This window comes from Dermatophagoides farinae, unplaced genomic scaffold, assembly GCF_024713945.1.
Source record: "Dermatophagoides farinae isolate YC_2012a unplaced genomic scaffold, ASM2471394v1 contig2, whole genome shotgun sequence".
Lineage (NCBI taxonomy): Eukaryota > Metazoa > Arthropoda > Arachnida > Sarcoptiformes > Pyroglyphidae > Dermatophagoides > Dermatophagoides farinae.
The window spans coordinates 289464-315257 of record NW_027461517.1 but is presented as its reverse complement, the minus strand read 5'-3'; the positions used below and the strand labels follow the sequence as shown (position 1 = coordinate 315257).

The 25794-nt window shown below is 35.2% G+C and overlaps 1 protein-coding gene across 1 annotated transcript; it reads right to left on the bottom strand.

Annotated features, from left to right (window-relative positions):
* Window positions 1-1196: 1196 nt before the first annotated feature.
* On the bottom strand, window positions 1197-12587 carry LOC142597958 (choline/ethanolamine kinase-like). The gene is made up of 3 exons (XM_075734957.1): window positions 12142-12587; window positions 11826-11922; window positions 1197-1271 (listed from the first exon to the last, which is right to left on the bottom strand). The coding sequence occupies exons 1-3, from the start codon at window positions 12585-12587 to the stop codon at window positions 1197-1199; spliced, it is 618 nt and encodes a 205-aa protein (XP_075591072.1).
* Window positions 12588-25794: the final 13207 nt, after the last annotated feature.

Genomic DNA, 25794 nt, shown 5'->3' with positions numbered 1-25794 from the left:
TTTACTTTTTGCAGATAAACTAAAACGTAATTCGCGACTGCCATACGCTCTAACATTTAACACCAAGGAATCCTACGACAAATATAAAATAATACTATATTTTTATCCAACTATTGGTTCTTACAGAGCTGCTTTAGCCGATTTTATTGACAGATTTTGTCAGCAAGAAAAAAAAGAGGAAAATACCCGAGACGAAATTCAAATACAAAATTGCAAACTGAAGTTAATGTGCCTCAAAAAAGTAGTTCAGAGAGTTTCGTTTAGGCTGAATTCTAGTTTTCACATCCAGTTTTGACAATCTGCTACAAAATTATTCTAGCCATAATATTTTTTGATGAATTAATATGAATTTTGGCGGGTAAATTAGTAATTTATTGTTTCTTTAAACATCGCCTCAAGATATAACAAAATCCACACGCGTCAATAAATGAACATTTTGTTAGTAAAACAAGTGGATTTATCTAGCGAAGGTGTTTTTATACCTAACAAAGAACAACAAAAACACATTTACGAGGTGTTAAGACTTGAAGATAAAGATATCGTCAAAGTTGGAGTAATTAACGGACAAATTGGACTTGGACAGCTGCGAATTTTGAAAGATGTAAACATCAAAGCCGGCTTGATTTACGAAATTCAACTGCTACCGTTGTATTTCCGAAACGCACGAAACATTTGGGGTATTATAACGCAAAAATCGGCTGAAGTAGAGTTTAAGCGATCAATCATGAGTGAAAAACCAGCTTTAACTGCTAACAATTCGATATTAAAATTTCCTGCTCTCTCTGAGCGCGAGCTTAACCATTGGTTAAGCAATCCTTACGAAAAACTGGAAATAACAGCCGATCTAGATAACGTTTTTTGTTCTGACGACTCGGTACTTATTAAAAAGCTATGCAAAACGATGCCGTCTTGTTACTCTGCAGAACCTGCGAAAGTAACACCAGCCAAACTCATTTTAGCCATTCCTCGACCCAACGTATTTGTCAGGATGGTAAAAACACTAGGCACGCTAGATGTTTCTGAAGTGTTATTTTACATCAGCACCAAAAGCGAGGTCGACTATCTGAAATCGTCCAAGCTAGCACCAGAAGCGCTCGAAAAATACTTGTTTGAAGCAATGCAGCAGGCTTGTAGAACTTATACACCTACAATAAGTTTGTTTTCGTCGCTTGACGAACTTATAAAAACTGTTTCATTCAACGGTCTTCTTGTTGTCGCACACCCATACAGCCTCGATGACTTAGAACCGCTTGACATTGTTCAACTTCAGTCTAAACATAAATTTTGCGGAAAAAACGTATTTCTAGCTTTTGGGCCGGAAGCTGGGTTTACGAACCACGAAATAGAAAAATTACGATCAACGCACAAACCAGAGCACGGTTTTGAACTGTTGTCGATGGGGCACATCATCTACACTTGCGAAGTAGCAGTGTTGATGCTTACAAGCCAATTTTTGGTCCTTTATATGCTTCACAGGGCGAGTGGAGTTTTTAAACCAGATAATTGCGTTGCTACTCCTTAACCAATCCAGACTGTAGTCTGGCTTCATGCCTTTTTTTCCAGTCTTCATATTCTCGCTGCAGATCAATTGAGAAAGAATTGTTCGTTATTTCTTTTTCATTGATTTCAAGCACAATTTCTGGGTTTGCCGGGGCAATTATTGCTGGCTCGGTTTTCGATTTCTCATTTACTAAAAATTTTTCGGCAGAAGCATCGTATTTAAAGTCGCCCTTTCTTTCTTTTGCTTTGACGAATCTAAAACTGAATCTTTTTTTTTTCGTATCAACCTTTCCTGTGTCTGTATGACAGGTTTCACGCATGAAAATTATATCTAAAAGTAAGTTCTTCAAAAACTGGAAACAGGAAAGCCATGTAAAATTTATTTTTCTATATAATTTATTGAGAGTTATTCTCAATATTAATTTATCAAATGCGTTATTTTTCATGATGAGCCAAATTCCTTTGAATGTCCACGCGTACAGAGATCAACTATATGAAAAACACGAAAGCGCGGGGAATGAAGCCACAACAAAAGAGTCGTGGTACAAAAACATCAAATTAGACACGTACGCCACGCATCTGGGGAATCCTTCACAATTAATTTATTTCAGCTGCAAATTAAACAAAACCGTTCAACAATTAAGGAACCAGTTTATTGACGAGATGTTTGAAATACTGTGTCAAAAAAACGTTGAGCCTGTCAACGATTCAGATTTGGAAAACGGCGCAGAATAACTTTGCACCGAATGTTTATGTTTTAGAGTTGTTTTGACTGCACACTAAACGAGTCTGATTTGATACTTATGGTTTTTAGTCAAATATCTGATCCAAGGCATAGCGTTATATCCGCTGCTTTCATATATGTTTAGCGAACTGATTTTAATCCCGCTTGCTGTGTGGAAAGGGATCTGGAAATCAAGCGTGGCGAGCTTATCGTACCATTGCTTTTCATTGATTGACCCATTGACGTGTTGTATTTTGTTTGCACTAAGCATTAAGCTACATTTTTCCTCGCCATACATGCAGTCAATGGTCCATTCCAAACGCGCGTCGTTTGAATGCAAGTATTTGTACGTTCCGGTCGAGTATTTCACTTCGGTGTTGCTAAGCTTGTTTGGAATCGGCAGTATGAGCTTCACGTGATTTGCCTGAATTTTAGAAGAAAACAACGCTTTGATTTCAACATTGATTTTGAAACTTGCTACTTCTGGGTCTAAATGTTTTTCCGGAATGTTGATCACAACAGAAAACAATGGCGAATTGACGTGGCATTTGTTGATTTCGTATTTGAGTAGTTCAAACTCCCCGTCGGGCGGTATGAACGAAATTATTTTTTTTGTGGTAAAGTAATTTAAGCGCACACATTGGTGAAACCGCAGGTCCTCCAACACATTTATCTTTGAAATATCATTCACCACAACCATTTCAGTGTTTTTGCTAGGTCTGTTTGACTTGATCATTGTTGGTGAAGTTACGTGTTTCGAAACAGCCAGCACCAGTTGCAACTCAGGCATCCCGCTTAAGTAAGACTTCAGCAAAATGGAACCACCCACTTGAATCTGGATGACAGATCCGTCCGCAGAAAGCAATGTATCGACTTTTTCTATAACATCAATAAATAATTCATTTTTCCTGTGCACTATTCCTATAGTACGCCAGGGCACGCTAGTGTTGAGAACGGAGCTGACAACGTTGCTGGTTTCTTTAGATTGATTGATGAACTTCTTTAAAACAACACTGTCCGTGACTTGGATCATTCCGTCATCGATCAGCTCTTCCACCAACTGGTAGAGCAGTACAAAATTGTTCTTAATATTTTCCTCACTAAATTCGCCCAACGACTGCTCAAATATCTCAGGCAGCTCGTTCAACAAACTAAGTACAATGACATCGTCAAACGTTTTTTCCGGGCAAACAGCTAACAAAATTAAGTCTTTTTTCACAGAATAAAAAGTCATTCCATCTACTGAGAATACTGGTAATGTACACGGCTCTAAACTGACATTTAAAAACGCATTTGCAAACCGGTTATAAATTTTCGAGTCATTTTGAATCGAATACACTTGAGATTCTGTCAGCAGTTGATCTCGTGTATTAAGCTCCGCCAGATTGATAGCTTCCAAAAAAGAAGTTTTTATTGCTTTTAAACTGAGGTTTGGTAGGTATTGCCTTTGAAATAACGTTTTCCCCTTGTTGGAAAAAATTACTAGGGCCCCAATCATAGAAAAATTGAATTTGTTTCTTACGCTAAAAATTAAATAAACTAATAAGCAGCAACAAAATATTGAATTTCTTACTCGACTTCGTTGCTCAGATTAGTTGCAGGTTCGGTATTTAGTCAGAATTTTTCCCACCGCGAAATTCTAAAATTGAAGCAAATTAGTTTAATGTAGAAAAAATGTATTAATTTGTTTTCCTTCAGAGATCGAGTTATGATGCGTAATGTCAAGGATAATTCATAATAGACAAGATTATCCGTTATTTATTCGAGCATATGAAACTCTGGCGTTGATAGGGAAGGGTTCATCGTGCGTAGTCAGGTTGGTCAGAAATCTGACGGACGGCCGGCTGTTCGTGGTCAAGCAAATAGCTCTGTGTGACCTGACTAATTCGCGAGCAGTACAACAAGTTATAACAGAAATTGAAGTGCTTTTTTCCGCGCACAATTACGTGAGACTCGTCCAGTCTATGATCAAACACTACCAAGAAACTTGTGGTTCCCAATTCGATAAGAATATTTTTCAGAGTATATATAACTACATGAGAATGAATTCAGCCAACTTTATTATCAAAGGTGAATGTGTATGGTATGAAAACAAGTTTTTTTATATCCTGCAGGAATACGCCCCAGGCGGCGACCTCATGTCACACTTAATCAAAAAAAAGTATTTCTCCGAAGAAGAAGCGAAGTATATTTTTGCTGAAATTGTGCTAGCGTTGGGTTTCACGCACGACTGCATCGGCTTTGCACACCTGGATCTGAAACCAGAGAACATATTTATTACTGCGAAAGGTCACCTCAAGCTGGGCGATTTTGGCTTAGCTCGTCGTTTACCTAACTATTCCAAAGACAGTTACGGGGTTTCGTACCCAGAAAAATTTTACACTCCAGTTGGCACGATCCAATACATGGCGTTGGAACTTATTGAAAAAAAAGAACCTTATAACCGCACCGCAGACTTTTGGTCGCTCGGGGTAATTTTGTTTGAAATACTTTTGGGATGGCTTCCTTTCAACGACGAAGAAGACGAAAAGGAACAAATAAAAACAGAAATAAAAAACTACAAGGACACAATCAATCAGCTCAAAGGTTTTGACTTGCTCAGTTTCGAGGTCCAGAATTTAATAGCGCAGCTCATATCAGAGAAAAACTCTCGTTTTTCCAATATCTACGACATCTTATCGCATCCGTGGCTAGAATCTATCGATTTCAAAAAACTTTTCAGTCAAAAAGGACCAATCGACGTGGCTTTAAGCGACGAAATCGATTTAAAATTTTTTGAACAGTACTCGTTGAACGAATTATACGAATGGGAAAAAGAAAAAATACAACACCCGGTTTCTTTTGACATTGTGCGCCACTTCATGTCGTTCAACTTGCGCATCAACCACTCGCAGCCATCTTCGAAGCCACTTTCCGCCTACAACCCAGATAACCACGATGTCAACCGTTTCAGAAACAAGACTCTTGTACCTAAAAAGCTGCGCAATTTCAGTTCTGCAAAAAACCAGATGTTCGAAAAGATAAACAACAAACCAAAACTTCTACTCGGTTACCGAGACGTTTTGTTCTCACAACTGATAGATTCACGAACTTTAGGAAATAAAACCTTGAAAAACGACTTGTTTAAGAAAGTTCCAGACGTGTTTACGTTCTGTGACAAACAAGAACAAGAACAAAACTCTTCAGTTGATGCGGAAACACCTCGAGAAGCTCTGAATTCAAACGGCACAGTCTTGGATTTTACTTCTCCAACAATCAACAAGAACAACATCAATGCAAACCTTGAAAACATTAACCAGGACAGTTTGTCTAACAAATATGCTAATGCTGAGTTTCTAAACACCTATGATTCCAAATACTCCAGCCAAAACATCAGCAACTTGATAAAAAAAATGCAAGAAAACAAAAACAGAAGAAATTTAAAGTTTTAAGACGATCGCGCGTTCAAATCCTACACCATTTCTAACTAGAAACAAAGCTTATTTGCCTTTTTAAAAAACAATTGAAAAAATTTTTCAGATAATAAAACAGAACTAGCAGGCGACCCATTTAAGAATGTCTTAAAATATTTAGAAATAAATGCATAATAATGTAAAAACCTTATTAATCTAATAAGTGCTTTGAAATAAATATAACAAAACGCTTTGATAGTTAAGATCTACAACGCGTTCCAAATATCTCTTATAATCTAGATAAAGAATGAGTCAAAAGATAATTTGTGACCTTGGAAGTGCTTTTGTAAAAATAGGGAATTCTGAGGAGGAAGGGCCTCAATACGTAGTGCCATCCATTATAGGAACTCCGCTTATTTCATTGGAAGCAGAACGGAGACAGCAGTTTGACGACAAGTATGCGTGTATTGAGGCAATCGAAAAAAGAAAATACCTTAACATATATAATGGAATCGAGCATGGCAGAATAAGAGACTATGAAGACTTAGACCTTATTCTGGAAAGCGTTTGCAAGTTAGGTTTTAACCCCAATGATCAAAACATAATAATCGCTATTCCACTGGAAACGGAAACTAAAACGAAAACTTACTACTTGGAAAAATTTTTCAACGAGAATGCTGCAACTTATCTTTCGTTTCAACTTCAAAACGTAGCTTCGATGATGAGCGCGGGGTATACTACGGGCATATCGCTCGAAGTAGGGGACGGCGTGACTCAGGCAGTTGCGATTGTGGAAGGTTCAATAATCAGCTCAACTATGGAGAAGCAAGATTTCGGCGGCAAGCAGGTAACGCGGCACATTCAGCATTTGCTGTCGAATCAAGGCTACAAGGTGACGACGTCTGATGAAGAACAAGTCGTGCGAATCATCAAAGAAACCTACTGCTCGGTGCCTTTTGGCTTTGATCCAAGAAGCGAATCTGAAAAGCATTTGGAATACGTATATCGTTTGCCTGACGGCATCACGCTGCGGAACAACGTTCAGGAAATCAGACTAAACAACGATGTTATATATGCAAATGAAATCATGTTCAACAACACTGAAATTTACCAATCATCAGTCAAATTACAAGACATAGTGAACACAGTGTTCAAAAAAGCTCCCATTGATTCGCGAGCTGCGCTGGCTTCGAATATTGTAACATCAGGCGGCGCAACCTTGGTTGAGAAATTTGAAGACCGACTGTACCACGAACTCTGCCAACTAAATTTTAACAACTCTGTTTCGGCTCTAAGCGTGACTGCGCACCCAGACAAATCAAGCGCAGCTTGGCTCGGTTGCCAAATTATGTCTTCCTTGTTTGAAACCAGCAAAAAACAGTGGATCTCTATGCGCGAATATTATGATTTTGGAGACTCCATATTGATGCGCAAAAATATGCTGTAACTTACTACACAATGCAGGAGAACAGTTGCAGTTCTCCTTTCATGTTAGCTAACTCGATATTTACCTGCTTGGTTTGCAGCAACGGCCATTCATGTTGAGCTATTTTTTCATAGTATGTTAATGCATCTGCTTCTTTATTTAATATTAAACGCAAGCGTAGTTGACTCTTTGCGACAAGAATGTTACAAGTATCGTCAAAGTCAATTAAAAAGTTTTCTAAATTTTCAAACGACACCTTAGATTCTGGTATAGAATGGTTCAATCCACTAAAATAGTCTGGATAGTTCTTCCTTAGCAACAATAAATGAGACAACGCTTTGTCTGCAATGTTGAGTTGATTACTTGCGATTATTATAGCCAGTAACACGTCAATCGACTTGCATTGTTCGTCTAGTGCGCATAAATCTTTAACAAAATCTTTGATGTATGCTTTTAGCAACACGTCCGACATGTTGAAAACATTTGCCAAACAGTTTTTTTCTGTGGGGTAATTTACAATTTTAGAAAACTCTTTGCCACCCTCATTGTCGAACGTAGAATTAAGATCTGCGAAACAGGAGATTTTCTTCTTGAGCAATCCTAGCAGTACCAGAGTGTAGTAAAGAAGGATGGGCGCAAAGTGCTCCAAACCCAAAAAGTTGAATATCTGGTCAAACAGGTTTGTCGAAGTGCAAATGTTATTAGACCGAACAATGAAAAACAAAAAGTCGTAAGCGTCTCTGAGATAGCTCAGGTATCTCAGTCTGATCACTTCACCTCGAATATAAATTTCTTTCCAGTTGAATGTTCTTAGGCAAAAGTGGACAAAGTAATTTTCCAAGCGGATATTTTCGAAGTCGATTTTCACGTTTGTTGCTTTTTTTTCATGAATAATAAACATTTGCTTACACATCTTCATGACGGATTTGATATCGTTTATTTCAAAACTAACCATCAAATACCGATTAAACAGTTCCGAATCTTTAGTTGTAACTTTAATACATTCTTCAAGCGCAAGTTGGTATTCACTGCCTTTAATATGGCCCACGGCGTACAACAAATAGTAAAGTCGCTCGTACAAAAACACGTTTTCCGTCGTGAAAACGTCTTTCAGCTTAAGTATCATCTCGGAAATGTTCATACTGATGAAATTCTCATTGTGACTTTGAATTAAGTGATACAAAAGAATCAACTGCAAGAAGTTGTTTTTTTTCATAACTTCGTCCTCATTTAATTTGTAGCAAATGGTGATAAATCTGTCATACAGCACAGGAGCTGTTTCTTTTAAGGTGAAATACAATTGAAGAAGCGCGTTTTTGTTTTTTGTCAAACCGGTCGTTATCATCTCTGTCAGCATCTTTATCTGGTCTTCGTCTTCGTAGGTCCATAGCAACAATTGCGGCTGTAGATTTTGTGTAATTGATCTGTTAGACTCTATGAGCTCTCTAAACAAAACTTTCATTTTTTTCGAAACGATTCTTTTTGTTTTGATGGCTGTGTCGTGACTTTTAATACTATCTGTTTCCTCAGACATGATTTTGAAAAAGACTTGTTTCGAATCATTAGTCAGAAACGCCGATCTGGTGTTATATTCGTCGTTGCGCTTAAACATGTGCTGGATGAAAGCGTAAAAAGCATTCTCTGGAATACGTTGGTAAGCGACAGAGCAAGTTTCATACGAAGACACGAAAAGATCTGCGTATTTATTTACACTTCGGTAAAATGGTTTTGGAAAATAGTAAGAAAAGTTTGAACTAATGAATGAAAACAAACCTTGGTACAAACTTTCTTGGTTTTTAACAATTTCGGGTTGCAGCAAAAGCTGTTCGTTGTTGGGAAAAGTCAGCAAATACAAGTATTGATAGTTCAAACACGTAGGATTGTTTTTCAGCAAGCTAAGAAGCAGTTCACGAGCCTCAAACAATCGATTTAATTTCAGCAACAAGTACGCTTTGAACTCCAACGCGACTACCGTTCTCGCTTTATTTTCCACGTTGAAACTGTATCGGTCCAGCAACGACAATGCCTGGTTATAGTCTTTTTCAGCTATAGCACATTTCACTCCGAAAAGTACAAAGTCCAAAAAACTATCGCTTTTTATAATTTCCGAGTTGTTTTTGGTGAGAACGTGTACGAACCAAGAGATACGATTTGACGCTTCGGCGTACATGCTGTTCAAATAAAGCGAAATAACGTAGGTAAAAAAGTGGAGTGACGAGCTTGATTTCCATTCGTTGAATTGGATTTCTGTGAATTGTTCAAAATCTTTCAACAAAAAATACAGTCTGCTAAGGTTGGTTGCAACTATAACGTCAGAGTCTGGATTTAAAAGTTTGGCTTTGGAAAAAGCTTTTTTTGCCAAGTTGAACTTCCCTATTTCGTAATACAGCAACCCCAGCGATTTCCAAGCGAAATGGCTCGCCGGAACTAGAGTAACCGCTTGTTTTACTAAAGCTAACGCGTCATCAGAATAAACGTCGCTTACAGCCAACGCAGTTCCTTTTAACGCCAGAGCCTCTGCACAATTAGGAGTGATTTCGAGCACGACTTCGAGCTCTTCTAAAGTCTTGTCAACGTTACGTTGACAATAAAAGTGGAAAGCCCGGCTTAACGCCGCGGATTTCGTCGAATGCTCGTTGCTCTCTGTTTTACACGAACAGGGGAAAGGTTTTAAGTTAGACGGGTCACAGACGTCCTTCAGTTCATTTTGATTCATCCCTGGAAATTATAGAAATATTAAGCTTTTATGCTAGTGATATCGAGCAAAATTCTCTCTGAGCCTTGCTTAAATTGGCTTTTATTCTAAAAAAATAAAATAAATTTTAGTTGTATTATGGCTTTCGATGACGACGAACAGCTAGTTCTTGCCGTAAACAGGTCGCATTCTATTGCCAAATTACAAGGAAACAAACTAGGACATAACGAAAAACCCATTTACGTTGAATTTTCTGATCACACCAGATATATAATATCGAACAATCAAGTTTACGAAATTACAGAAGATGCAGCAAAAAACGTGGATTGCAAGATCAACGCACACTCGTATATAACAGCCAAAGTATGCAATCTGGAAGAGTTCGATACACAAAATAACTGCTTTGCGAGTTCAACAGCCCAAAAAAAGGATTGCTACGCGGAAGAAAAAACAGAAGACTTCATGCTCACTGAAGAATTTTTAGAAAATTAAATACTTAGTATCCGGATGGTAATCATGCACGAGTTTACCTGCAATTTGTTTATCTGGTTACAAAACTTACAACGACCATTGTGACAGTACCCGCTGCAGCAGTCAAACCGTATATTACAGCGAAACTCGTTTCCCGAGCACCCAACGTGGTTTCCTAGATAGTCTCCGCGAGCGCGGTAGCCATGGAACTGTTGTGAACGGAACACGGGATTATTAGGAAAGTTGATACCGTTAAAATCACTGATAATCTTGGGCGCTACAGACCACCGGTTGCTTCCAAAACTGATATTGGAAGCAATACCCAACTGTCCTACATAGATTTATTACTACTAGACTAACCCTGAACGTTTTGTATCACATAATGAAAAATGTATAAAACTTTTTTAATCATTTAGAACTCCAAAAAAAACAAAACACGTTTGTTATGCCTATCAATATCAACATTTTTAGTTAAACAATGTAACTAGTTGTTTGCGACATAATAGTTTTTGTTACAATAAGGGCATTCGGTGCAGTTAAATATGTTGTATTTCATAATCGGTTCAAAACTCGTTGGCGTGGGCTTGTTAATTGCAGATCGTGAATTTTTGGTGTTCAAGTTGTATTCATGTGCGGGTTTTTCTATTTCTTTGTTCGGAAAGTTTTGCGTGTGGCTTTCGCTGTGTTTCACATTTCTATTGCTAAACTCTTTTTTTTCATACACATGAGTGGGGACAGCTTTTGCGTTTAAGTCACTCATATCGATTGCTTCTTCCGCATCAGAGACCGGTGCTTTCGAGTTTTCAACTTTAGGAGGGGAGTTATTTTTAATTACTTTGTACAGCTAAAAGTATTTACTGAAATGTTACTTACTTTATAATTAACAGCATCTTCCTTCTTAATTAAGATGTTTTCACCAATGTTTATATTTAGAGAGACTAATTTTTCTCCCGTTTCTGATGCCATCATCTGCTCGCAAATATGACTTCAATAATTTTAATGTGTTACGACACGTAAATCAAAACACCTTGCGTAAGAGACTAAGGTAAAGCATATAAAATTTTATCAAAATAGCTCATTTTTCATTCTCAATAGATTGATAATATTTTATTTTGTTTAATTGAATGGCGAATGAGTTAATCTTCCACTCGAAGAGCAATAGTCGTTCTCGTAGTTGAATTTGTTACAAAAGTTTTTTAGAACACTAATGTGTACATGACAAATTATTTTTCGTTAATGTTTCTTATCTCACTAATAGCGCGAGATAATCTTTTTTTCAATCAAAAGTTCTTTCATGCTCAAATAAGCCTTATATTTCATGTAGGAAAAATAAAAGTAATCAAAATGAACAGATTCGTTTTTCAGTTGTATGACGACTAACGCCCAATAGAATGAGAAAAGCTGAGCGAACAAACTCATTACAAGCACGAAACGCGCGCAGTCACGAATGTAATTTTTGTCTGTAGCGAGTGATTTGTACTCCTGACTTGCCAACAAATACAGCTCTATAAAGTGACCAATTTCGGTTTCGTCGGGGTAGTGCTTAGCCTCCCAGTTGTATTTGAAATAGGGTGGTTCTTTCACCGTGTAGCTAATCGTTTTCTCCGTGAAAATCACCGCCAACTCGTATGCACGATAGTTGAAACCGCTGAATTCATAGTCTACTAAATGTAGCTTGTCATTATCGATAAGAGCATTTTGACTGTGGATATCGCTGTGGCAAAAAACGACATCCATGAAAATGTTGTCTTGAATGTTGATATTGAACTTGTTTTCATGAAAAGCTGAAATGCATTTTTCTGTCTCTTCAAGCACAATCGGCAGTGACAAGTCTTGAAAATCATTAACAAAACTATCTTTCAAAACTGGCTCCACGAATTGTTTGGTTTTTTCCGGGTTTTTCAGATAAAAATTTTTTACGTTTACCACCCACTCTCGTATAATGCTGATGATAGCAGTTTCGTTTCCTTTAAGCGTAAGAAGTTTAGGTTTTACCTTCTGTAAGTTATGCAGTAAATGTAATTTTGATATCAGTTTTTTGTAAATAGGTTCGGTGTAAAACTCATCGATCGTCAACATTTGGCCGTTCAAAAACTCTTCAATCCGGCCTTCTTCGAAAGACGCATAGATCTTGGCCGTTAGTTTCACTTCTGTTAACACTTCGAGAATTGTTTGTTCGTCAATGATTTTCGCCAATGTTTGGCGAAGTGGTCCGTATAAGCGCAAAAAAGCTTTTGAAGGCTCTTTATTTGGAACGCTCAAAATAAATAGTTTATTCGACAAGCCTGCTTGCATAAGTTCAACCTGAATTTCATTGGGATCAACATCTCTCCACGTCGAAATATACTTACGACAAATAGATCTGGGAAAACTTAACATCAAAATAGCTTAGTAGTGATTAGTACCAAACTGAGCGCAACAATAAAGTTATTTTATAATTATTTATTTATTCGGACAAAATAATTTAAAAATTAAAATCTCATATCAAAGATTAGGCCTTTATTAGCTTTCTAAAGCGAATTTTTGTTTTTTCTGATAGTTTTGTGACTTATGACTAATAAAAACGTTAGGATATTTGAAGTTTCAAACGTTTCAGACCCCATTATCCACATGGATGAACTTTTTTGTCAGTTGCAAAAGCAACACCCTAAAATATACGATCTCCACACAGACAATGCAAACGTGGTTCCCAAACCACAAGTTGTTTTGAATTGGCAAACATCTGGTATTTTACCGGTTGAAGTCTACTCAAACAAAACAGAAACGGATCCACTTTATACATGGTCTTTATTTTTTTGCACTACCTCCACTATTTTCAACGTGATCACGCTAAAAAATATTACTTTCAACAAACTTACCTATTCAGTTCACCCCACGATAAACGATATGATTTTATTTTTTTTTGAAAGTCTGCTGGTAAGCTTCAAACTTTCTACCTTATTGAACAGTAAGACAATTGACAGTATTCCTTCTTGCATATTCGATCTTGAACAGTGTTCTCAAGAAAAACTCATAGCCGAAATCGAAAAAGTCCCTGGCCTCAAACTGGAACTTGATTTGAGATTGGTTAACCAGACTTTTTTAAAATCGTTCAATTCTTCCATTTTTGCTACCAATCTATATGTGCACCCGAAGTCTGAATCCATGGTTATAAGAGTCTCCTTACTTAATGACAATGCCGCTATTTACTTAATTTCCAAAGACCCAACGAATCCAGATCTGTATACTTATTCGGCAGGTTTCCTCCCTGTTTCGCTTTCTTCAAAGTTTTCTTTTAATTTCACCCAAATAGTTACTCCTAACACTACAAATAAACAGTTTTCTACCCAATTTTTTTCTTTTAACTCGTCGATCATTCGATTCTCTAACATACCGATCCTTGTAACGGCCAGCAAAGAAAACTTTATACGCCACGCTCCGCTGTTTTATCACAGAATAGGAAAAAAATCCGATTATCATATTTACATTTTTAGCAATTGTGCCACGAATAATGATCCTTTGCTTCCTCTACTGTCACCAGGATTTTTACGACTCAAAAAAGAACTCAATTTCAGTTTAGAAAATTTTACTCTTCTACAGCCAATTCTAGGCTTTAGATTGATCCAACCTTTAGCTCAACAAATAAAAAATGCGACTCAAAAAACTCTGAACCTTGGAGGACTGAAGGACCATGAAAAGACAAGTTCGAATATTGATTTGTGTAAATTAAATTTGACCGACTTCCAGCCAGAAGTACAGGAATTTGAAGTAAAACAGGTCGATAAAATTATAACACCGGATAAAGAACCAAATTTTTTGCAAGATGACATCAAACTAAGAAACTTGGACCATGCACTTGATCTCGCAATCGCGGAACTAGATAACAAAGTTACATTCAAGTTAGAATTGCTCAATGAAAGTAATAAAAAAACAGTTAAAAGATCAATAATCAAGGACTTTGACGACTTTACGAAAGTGTTAGATAATATTACTTTTGAATTTGACAAACAAAAACAGTCGCTCACGAAAAAAGCCAGTCTCTTAATAAATTGGTTAACGGGCGATTCGCAGAAAATGTTCCCAGACGATTTGTCCAATGATCCTGAACAGTCACTTGACAACGCAGCAAAAAGTGAAAGTTTAATGGATTCAGATGAAAATAAAAGTTGCGATATAAACGATCATGACAAAGCAAAAGATACACCCAATGCATTGGAAATATTTATCAATTGTGACTTAATAAATTTGATTGCATATGCAGTTGATTACGGATGTGGTTCGTTTTACAGCTCCGTAGCTGCGATTAATGAGTGGATATTGAACAATGACATAAAATCAGTCATGTTTAATGTAATAAAACTTGATATCCGTTACAAAACAAGCGGGTTACTGACGCTTTTAGCAATGAGAAACATTAAAGTTGAAAAACTTCCAGACAATCTTTTGCTACAGTTGACCATTGTCTCGAATTTAATTATCGCACTACGCGGTAAACTGGAAAAAGAGCATGAAATCAGAGAACTTTCTTTTATAGCGAAAGTTCCAGACCATCAGCGTATTTTTACAGTAGACATTATCAATATTTTGCAAGACAAATCTAGTTTTTTGGAATGGTTTGACGTAATGAGTAAGCTTTATCATTCGGTTGAAAGCATCGTAAACCAGGACAGAAGTAAGTTAAAAACAGTAAAAGACGAAAAGTTTGGTCACGCGCTGATTTCAACTATCATTGAAGATTTAGAGGCGTTGCAAGGCGAACGCATTGATTTAGATGTTGATTTAATAAAAGGTTTAACAAGAGATTTTGTCAACTTATTGCTAGATAACTAACAATTCTAGTCTTACAATTCTTCTGCGCCTATTTTGATCACGGGTAATTCGATTTCACTTAAATCAATAACGATTTCAGGCAGTTTCTCTGGTTGTTTGCTTTTCTTTTTGTCTGGAGAAGTGTTATTGGAAACTTGGTCTGTTTCTTCATTCTGAGTTTTTTTCGATTTATCGGTTTTTTCTGTTGCCTTGTTTTTATCATTATTAGTTTGTTCTTTAGATTTACCTTCTGGCTTATCTTTATTATCAAGCTTTGTTTTAGCTTCTTCTATCGACTTATTTAAATCGTTTTCTTTATTATTAGAAATGTTAGGATTTTGATATAAATTATGTTCGAGGTTCGCGATCCGTTTGCCTCTATTTGAATAGCGAGGAAGCTTGAGATGGTTTTTCGGTGTTTTATCTATTTTCTGAGTCAGTTGTATTCCAGTGGACAAACAAAATATGGCCTTATAAATGTTTTTCAAAAATTCGTCTGCAGCTTCAGCAGTAGACGCACACAGAATTCGCGGTTTAGCGGATTTGCGGGCGTTGCGTCGTTCAATTAAAAAGCATAAACGTTGTTCTGGAATCGTATTAATAGGAAGTATGATATCTGAATAAAAGTAGAATATAACAGATCTTTTTCCTTCGCAAGATATCCCTTTGCTAGTAATAGTACATTCGAGATATGTAGGATGTGTCGGTATTTTATTTTTATTTTTGATTTGAATTAACCTCGAAGTGTGTATGAGGTTGCAGTGAGGTTCATTTACGATCACAGGTTCATCTTCCGAAGTAATCAATTTAAGGTTATCAAGCGTGTGGCTGCCCTGTAGGACGTTCTTTTTAATAATTAATTCAGCTTTGATCAGACAAATAAGGATGAATAATTGAATTTTCATCATCTTATTTTCATCGAATTTACAAATTAAAGCAAAAATAAAATGGTAAGAAAATTTTTTTAGAATAAAATTCACAAAAGGCAAGCTAATGAGTCTTACGCTGGAATCTCTCTTGGAAAGAATACACGTATGTGAAAAAAGACTTGCTAAACTTGAAGGTGTAGACTTGGTTCGTCGTTTTCGACACCACTTGATGTATGACGTACCTGAGCACTACAAGGTAGAGTTACCCCCGAGGTTCAACGCAAAAAAACGAGACAATTTCAAGTACCTGGCCAAACTTTTGCTTGAAAACGACAACGTACCCGAAACGTGGAAATCTGGAATAGAATACGTTCTCAAATATGACCGCAAAAATACTTTTCCTTTTGGGTTCTGGGACGCTGATGACAGTTTAACCATGGAAGATAAAAATATAGTTCAATTTTTGAACGCTGTCGATCCTACGAAGAAAGACGTGTTCAAGAACATGATTGAGTGTTCTTTATCTTGCATTCCTCCAACATCTCGCGGTAATGGCAACCAAAAGAACAAGGCAGAAAAAAAAATAAAAGAAAAAAGAGCTTTGTTGCAGAAAACAGATGATCAACAAATGAGCAAAAGCAAAAAATTAAAAATTAAAAAAATGCACGCACAGGAAGCTAAAAAAATGCCTCTTCTTAAAGAACCAGTTGACCTAAGCAAAGATTCAAGTTCGGACAGTGAAGACTTGAACTGACTGTGTTCCAGTCCGTTATAATTTTTTTATTTTTCTCAAATTATGCGCTGGAATTAATCCATTGATACCACCTGGGTTTAAAGGAAAGAAATTAGGCGGCAAAATCGAATCTAACTTTTCATGTAGAATAGCGTAAGTTACAATTACTGGTGTGATGCCAGATTTCGCTGCTTGTAGCACATCTAATATAGAAACGCTCACATTAAGGAGCTGAACTGCGAACATTATAGTGACCGCAGCGATATAGTGTGACTTAGACACGTCGACAAGAGCCGATTTTTCAATCGCCTTGCACATGTCAATACAGAGCTTTTCTACTTGCTCGTCTAGTTTCAAAATGTGACAAACTTTTGAAACTAGGAATATTGAGGCGTATGCTGATCGGTCAATAGTAGGGTTGAGCATACTATAAGCCTTGCGTACTTTCTGTGCAGCTCGAAGGATATCTTGCGTGGATATCGTAGCGTCGAAACCTGACAAGAGTTCGACAGGAATAGGTTGTTTTTCTTCGCGAGCTGCGAAATAAAGTACACCTAAAATCATCGTAGTCGTGTTTCTGAAGTTAAAGTCTGTTTGTGTTTGCAAGTCTTTTATAATTTCTCGACAACGCTCAGTTACGTTACTACGTAGAGACAGATGCTCAACAGTTGAGCTCAAAATATTAAAGGCGGCTTTCAACTGTCTGTCTGCTGCATTAGACTTGGTCGTAACGTTATGAGTAACGGACAAGTATTTGAATTTCTTGTCGCCGCCAAGCATAGTCGTTCCGCCGATTGTGTCCATCATCCAAGAATCATTCGCCGCACCAACACGACTCTTTTCTACCTGGCTGTTATTGTCATTGTTAGAAAACATTCTCCATTCTTGTTCTTCGCAAATCAACTTTTCTTGCAAAACTTTACCACAGTTAGTACAAATTTCGTCACCGTTGTGGCTATCAACTACGATGACAGTGTCTTCCTTGCAATCTTGGCATCTAAATGACATAGCTTTGTTTTTTTTTAAACTAATTTCTAATGCAAAAACAAAACATTTAGCTAACACACTGGGTTTTTATAACTCGAGCACATTATTATAGTTTCTACATAATATAGTATTATTTCGAATTTAAATTTTTGTTATTTTTTGATGTGTTATAATAAATTAATAATTGCGATTCATATGTGCCTGTGTAATCAACCATCGGATGGCTAGTCCAGGTGGACACGATATTTAACATATTCGATTGCCGTGGCGTTTGAACTTTCTTATTGTAGGACAAAGATTTGTTGTTTTCGTATTCGTTTAAGTACGCTTTGTTTTTCACTTCAAGAGCTTTGGCACAGCTTAACATGTATTCTTGAGTTGCTGTGACTTTTTTGTTTATTTTAATGGGTGATTCAATCACACTCCAAACGCGTTTTTTTATGTCAGAACGTTTCAGTCTGTTTTGAATTACTTTTTCATAGCTTTGTTTTCGTTTTTTACTCTGACATTCTTTACGCCACAACTCTTTGTCCAGTTTTAAGCCGGAGTTATCATCTTCAGACTCACTTGTGGACAAAAAACATTCACTTTCATATTCATCAGAATTTTCGGGGTTTTCGTGGATAGACCAGTCGCTGTCATTATCCTCCTCAGCCCAAAATTCGTTTTTGTAAAACTCGTTGTCACTTTCCGTGATCTGGAAACGCTTATTTCGCGTTTTTCGAATTGGTCGTGCTAGTTTATCAGACTGCATTTGTTCATTAGTACTTAATTTTTCACTCAGCAGGCTTAAACCTAATTTTGATCATTTTTTTAGACTAAGATGATCAAATCGACAAGCACACAATATAAAACTGATTTTATTTTTTTTAAATTTTGGATTTTTTTCGAGAATATACTAATATTTACTTTCAAATTTTTAGAGCTTGATTTTTAAACAAAATTCTATGTTTTGTCTAAATTATTGCCAATAAAACGCGTAATTAATAGCTACTGAAAATGGGTTCTATTAAAAGTCTTGCGCTTAAAAAACGTCTTGCTAAAAAGATAAAGCAAAACAGGCCCTTGCCTTATTTCATTCGAGTGAAGCCAGGGAACAAAGTTTTCTGGAACTACAAGCGAAGACACTGGAGAAGAACCAAATTAGGAATAACAATAAACTAATCACAGAACAGTGATATTTTCCTGCCTAATGTCATTAAACTCTTTCGTTGTTTTTAAATTCTAGGCTAAGCTTGTAATTTGTCAGTATCAAAGTTCTTTTTTCTATAATCAGAATTTTGCCTTGCCAAATCGCAGTTTTTTATAATTTAACTTATTGTAAATACTGTAATAATTATTTTTATGATTTACTAATTATTTCTTTAAATCTTGAATATAATCACAAACATTATAAGAAAAACTCGCAAAGTTTTTTTCTAGGTTTTTAGATTGCTGCATGTATCATTTAATTCATGGTTTCGTTTACCGTTTTTTCAGATTACATAGATTATTGTAAAACAACTCTTTCTGACGTAAAAAGCACAAAAAATAAATTGGAAAGTGAAGTGCGGAAAATCGAACCTATTTTAAATGAAAAAATTCAAGATCTGGCGCGTATCAATAACGAAATTGAAAAAAAAATTTATTCACAATGTTCAATCCCTATGAAAACATTCTGTGTACATCCGAGTATAAACAACTATTATGACTTATGTATAATAGCCATAAATGAACAAAATCTTAAACTGATTGACAAAATTTTAGATTCAAAACAAGACTTATTGAAATTAGCTGCGAACGACGGATGTCTAGCACCGAAAGACTTGTTTAATAATATAAGAATATATAAATTGTTGAGAAACAAACTTTTATACATATATCAAATAAATTCAGTGCTTTCAAATAATTTTTCCAGCTCTGATACAGAGTTGCTGAGCTCTAATCAGAGTTACTACGACCGAAAAGCTGAAATTCTAGATTTTATCGCCCAGGTTGAAAAGACTAACCAGGAAATAATCAATAATGCTAGAATAGCACTTCAAGAACGTGTTGACGACGAAATAGTGGAACAAGCAATCCAGACTCTAGAAATATTTGATCTAGAACTATTGCATGAACTTTTGGAAAAATCTGAAACCGCTAATTTTATAGAACGTTTAAGTGCAATTGAAGACTATTTTCAAATGATAAAGTATATACAGACTGAATACTATAAAATCAATCTGCCGATAGCTGCTGCAATAAAACAACACAAAATAATAACTGTACCGACGAACGATTGGTATTTAACGATAATTAAACCAATGTCAACGGCGGAAAACACAGGTGAAATTTTTAACACGTTGGGCCAGGTACACATAATATTGCAAAGTTTATGTATTATTGACTTGAGCTACGACGATTTTGTTAACCATATAGCTCTCAGCACGGTAGAACAGATGTTATCCCAGATTACTATAAGTATTAAAGAGACTGCGTCTTGCGTTAAACGCACGAAGAACTACAACCTGTTCGAACAAAGTGCGAACTTTTCTTTTGACCGCAACAATGACCAAGTTGATTTTGCCAACCAAGGGGAAAACGTTTTTTTGGTCGACAAAAACGAATACTTAAAAGCTATTTTTGCCTCCACTAGTATCTGTGAAATTTTAACATTTGATAAACTGGACTTTGAAAAACTGTTTTCAGATACAGAAAATACTCCAATACAGTTAACTTCTTATTATAATACGATTTCAACGAAAATCATTAAAATCATCGAAATTATTTCTTTTTCAAATCTCGAAGTGGATCAGTTAGTTTTAGACACCGCGCTGAAAATAATAGATTTATACAACAGCTGTTATAATCAAGAAAGTATCACGTATCAATGGAAAATTGTCTGCGATTATTTATATCTAATAGCTAAACTTGACGATTTCGCCATTCCACTAGCTTCAAAAATATCTGTTTATTTTCTCAACAATGTTGTGGATATTTTTTACCCGCTATATGATTTTCAAGGCTGTATAAATGAATTGTTTTTCGACTATGAACAATCCAAACTAGATCAAATGCTAAAATCTTCAATCACACTTCTTGAAGGCTTCAAAGTTACGGTTTCAGAAACATTTAGTCTTTACGTTGGAAAATATATTTTTTCTTATTTGATAACAAATCTACTTAGTTGTTTGTTTGTTTCGTATATGTGTTTAAGTCACGCATTAGCGTTAATTTTCAATTCCGAAATGCTTTTGTTCGGAACAGAAGAACAACAGAATAATCCAATCGCTCATAAATTAATTTCTAAACTCGAAGTTTACATTGAAAACTGGTTAAATCAAGATTCAACGTTCAATCTTGGATCTATTTCTGCTTCTACAATGCAAAAAGCTATTCATTACGTAAACAAGGTTATTCACAATGAATCGTACATTAATAAAATCATTACAACTAATTTGCATTTCCAGTCTACAATTAATTTGATCGAAGTACTAATAAACGACCTAGTTTCTGAATTTTCATTCTTAGACCCAGAGACTACAAATATCATTTTAGATACTCAAGAATATTTCAAAACTTTTGACACACGGCTTCTAAGTAATATTGTGAAGTTTTTACCAAACGTTAATACCAATCTTTTACCCCTGTCAGTTTTACAACTTTTTCCTAACGATATTTAGCTACAATAAACAGGTTGTATTTTTCCTATAAGACTGGCTTACCAAAACACTGGATGACGTTTCTTTTAAAACGAATACGAAAAGTTTTAGTCGACAATGTATGAATATATAAGTTATAAACAAATTTTACTGGCACTCATATTTAAAGAATGTTTAGTTCTAATGTAATGATGAAGTTCTACATCACTTTTAGTGTTGATTTAATATTAGCATTTGAAATACAATCAATTCTTTTCGTTAATACTATAATTTTTATTTCAATTTTAACAAGATAATTATTGTGAATTCTGACTGAACGTTATACATACTGCAATTTGGAATGATAAAAAATTTTTAAACTGATGAGAAAGTTTTTTTTGACGCGCAATTACTTTGAAATCGATAAGATTTATAAATTTGAAAAATTGTTTTTCTTCCAAGCATAATAACATTATTAGTTAATTTTAGGTTAGACGAAATAGTCGAAAATTTTCTGAAAAAAATTTATTTATAGACTATCTTGCGAAATCTCTTTTTGTGTTTTGTTGTTTAAAATTTAATATACAGAATAATTGAACTAGATATCAATTCGAGCTTATGGAGCTAAATAACTTAAAGGAATCGCTGGAACTAATTAAAAAGCTTTTTGACCTAGTAAAATCTGATATAGATACATTTACGAAGTTTTGCGAAAAAAACAACATTTCTGTTGTAGACGCTGCGACTCATTACAAAGATGCAAATGGTGTTACTTTTTGCCATTTGGCAGTTTCAAATGGGAATATAAATTTGGTGAAATATTTCGAGCAACAAGGAATAGAGTTGGATAAAATCAAGGACCGTGAAAATAACACTTTGTTACATTCTGCACTATCTAACAATCAGTCAGAAATAGCTAGTTACTTGGTGAAAAAAAATTTATCTTTGTACGACGTGAATAAAAACGGATATACTTGCATCCAACTTGCTCTAGAAAGAACACCGACTTTTTTTGTTCAAAACCAAGATATTAAGCTAGAATGGCACAAAAATTTCTACTACATTAGTGACAGTGGTAGCATACTATTAATACTAGGGTTTTACGCCAGCGTTTCTGTATTTTTATCATTTATTCAAAAATGTCCAGATGACTTCTTGGTTTATGAACTTACACAAAAAACAAAATCCGTATTCCCTCCTGCGTTAATTGCATTTGCCTCGTTTAACAAACCAGATTATCTTATTATTTTCGAAGAATATTTGAAACGTATTACGCACGACGTCATACTTAATGCCAGCGATGAAGGTTCTAATCACATATTATTTAATGCTGCAGAATCCGGCAATATAGGACTTATTAAAGTTTTATTCAAGCAAGTCAAACGGGAGAAACTCGAAAAAGCTGCTCACAAATTAGTGAATGGCTGTTCTGCTTGCGATGTCGCGAGCAATGAGGAAATAAAGAAGATGCTCGCGGAAATAACTGATTCTTCGAAAGTCGAAACAATAAGAGAAAAAATTCAACCAAAGATTGATTGTACAATGGAAGAATTAGTTTCAGATCTACGTAATTTATTAGAAGACGCGTATGATCTTTTCTCACAAAGTCGATACGACGAGTGCAACTCGCGATTTGAGATGATTCTAGCTGCACTATTTGGTGAAGACTGGCCTGTTTTGTTGCCACAACAAGCTTTGGGTTGGCCTGTTGAACATCAAAATGTAGTGTATTCCATATTTTCTTTGCTTGCAACAGCAAATGATAACATCAACAATACCACAAACGCCATCGAAAATGCAAAAACTTGCGTTCTACTTGAACCAAACAACGCAGAAAGTTATAAACTCCTGTCAAAGCTCTACGCAAAAATTCAGAACTTCGAAGAGGCAGCCTACAACTTGTTCGAGTATCTAAAACGCACTGACAACACTGACGTCGAAGCCAATACCGCTCTTAAACAACTGATTCAAAAAGCGCAGCGTCAGTACCAATCTCGACAGGCTTAGCCGTAAGTAATATTAATTTTTCCAGTTGCATTGTAGTGAGTTTGATTTCTTCGACACTAACTCCAGTTTTTAAAATTAAGTCTATTAAACAATTCATATACGGAAACCCTTTAGTTACGCGTGTGAGTTTTTCTTTATCAGCTTTGCTTATCCAAACTAGAAAAGGAACGTTGCTTTTATAAATATATTCTAGCATCCTTTCAAGACCTAAACTTAAACATACAAGTAATTCTTCACTTGCATTAATTATTAGATCAATCCAGAGTTGTTCTAAAAAAAGCATTAATTCAGTTTTCAATTCAATAAGTTCAATTACCAATCCATTTACTAGTTTTCTGCTTGCAGATCCAAACTGGTAAACGCAGAAACTAAGTTGATAAGCATTAGTGCACGAGGCTAATTTTGCAGTTACTACTTTTGTATTTAATGCTCCTTGAGGTGAAATATTGCAGAGTTTTACGAGCAATGAGCGTACTACATTATACGTTAATATTTCAACGAAAATCGAAATTGGTAAATTTAGTTTATCTGTAAAAAAATGTTCGACGTCAATCATGTTCGATATGTACTCTGCAGCTGCCACTATTTGATAACTAGACATATGAGAAATATCGTGAATTAGCAAGTAATCTTTCATTAGTTTTGCAACGCACCGTACTTTATAATTTTCGTGGTATTTATAATCCGTCAGCTCTGACTTAAAATAATCTTTAACGCCATAGACTGGAAGATTTTTTTCCCTGATAAGTAGAACTAAAACGAGATTGTTGTTGTACCCATAACCATATGATATTTGATTAATTATATTATTAAGTTTTATTCTTTCTTTGTCTGTTGGTGATTGAAATAAGCAAGCATATATTAACACTTCAAAAGAATTTTTATTCAGCTTGGCATTTACTTGATTCAACAAGTCAATACTGTAAGTAAAGAGTTTAGTATATGTTTCGACTGTGAAATACGAATGTGCATAAGCGAGAAAATTTAATCTCAAATACTTACTAGATTTACATTTGTGATGGGTACACAACAACTCAATTAATCTCATATTTATTTCATGTAACTCATCGTTAACCTGATTATTGACTTCATGATTGTCAATATTAAGTAAGTTTTGCCATAAAGCTATAACTATATTAGTAACTAGAGAAGGGAGTAATATTTCATTACATTTATTATTATAAAAGCAAACGGGTTTCAGTCTTAATGAATATTTCAATATGTCATATATTCTTAAAATTATTTCTTTCAATAAGTCAATATGAAAATTCCAGCTCAACGTAGGTACAACAAGCAACCAAAAGATAAGCTGAGGTAATATATCTTTATTTTGCAAACATAATTTTGGCGTAAACTTATCAAAGTTCGAACACAATTTCAAATTGAGTTTTGACAAAGTGTCTGGAACAAAAACGCTTGAGTTTTGTAATATTTTGCAAAACCAAAGACCAAGATACAAAGCCTGCTTAAGTTTCAAGTTTGATTTTAGATATACACTGTAACAAAAGTTTAATGACAGTTCTAGGAAGTAAGGGCTTTCAAATTTTTTTGCATCATCACTAACTAACAAAGCCAAATTATCTTGATTCGAAAACAAGTTCCTTTTTATAATCGTAGTTCGAATTTTTCGAGTTTCAAATTTTTTATCTCTTGATATGAAGTCAACAAACAATATTAAAAATAAAATATATAATACCAAACCAGTGATTCGCAAATTACGTAAATTGAACAACTCGAGATAATACTTGTTCAACATAGTAATGATACTTGAGCTTAATGCATTTTGTATAAGTATATTTTCTTCATATACATGACGCGAATAAGTGATAATTTCGTCAGTAAAAAGTTGGGCTTTGGTTATGTAAACTGAAAAAAAGTAATCTCTCACCTGTGGTGTACCAATAACAGCGAGAATAGCTTCAATCTGATCATTTTTCAAAACGACGTCATCGTCTATGGCTTTGGATATAAAAACTAGCAAGTCGAAAATAAATTTGTTTAAATTCTTGAAGTCGTTTTTGATTATGTAATCTACAAAAGCTAAAAAATATTCCAAACAATAAAACGAAACGGATTTCAGTTTTACAATCCATGACAAATATGTGTATTTACAAGGTTCATCGTAAAAACGGTTTAACAAATTTATAGCTATATCTTTTTGCTCTATGTTAAAACATCTTTCATAGTTATTTAGCAACAACACTAAACTAATAAAATCAAAACTATCTAAATCAAGCTGTATATAATTGTAACGTAACAAGCGAGTAACTGTTGAGATGCATATTTTTCGAATGTCTACATGATACTCAGAGTCTTTTACTGTTTTATATGATTCATACATAAGTAGCAACGTTTCTTTTGGAATTTCCACAGGATCTTGTAAAACAAAACGTACCCAATCACTTAAAAAAATCAATGATTCAGTACACGTAACTGCTGTGTTAAATTGTAGCTTAAGCTCATGTGTGGCTTTCTGGTCCCAATGCTTAATAAAATGCAAAGCATAACGAAAAACGTTTGGTACAATATCAAAATCACAAGGAAAGATTAATTCTTCTACGTTATCGCGAACGATAGAATATAGCCTAGCTAATTTAGGA

Coding starts and splice junctions, on each gene's coding strand:
- LOC142597958 (XM_075734957.1), bottom strand. CDS start 12,587: ATGTTAAGTTTTCCCAGATCTATTTGTCGTAAGTATATTTCGACGTGG. Junction 11,923..12,141: donor ATCATCAGCATTATACGAGA/GTGGGTGGTAAA, acceptor TTTTTGCCACAG/CGATATCCACAGTCAAAATG. Junction 1,272..11,825: donor ATCGTGCATACGAGTTGGCG/GTGATTTTCACG, acceptor ATTTATGTTTAG/ACTGAAGTTGAACAATGTCA.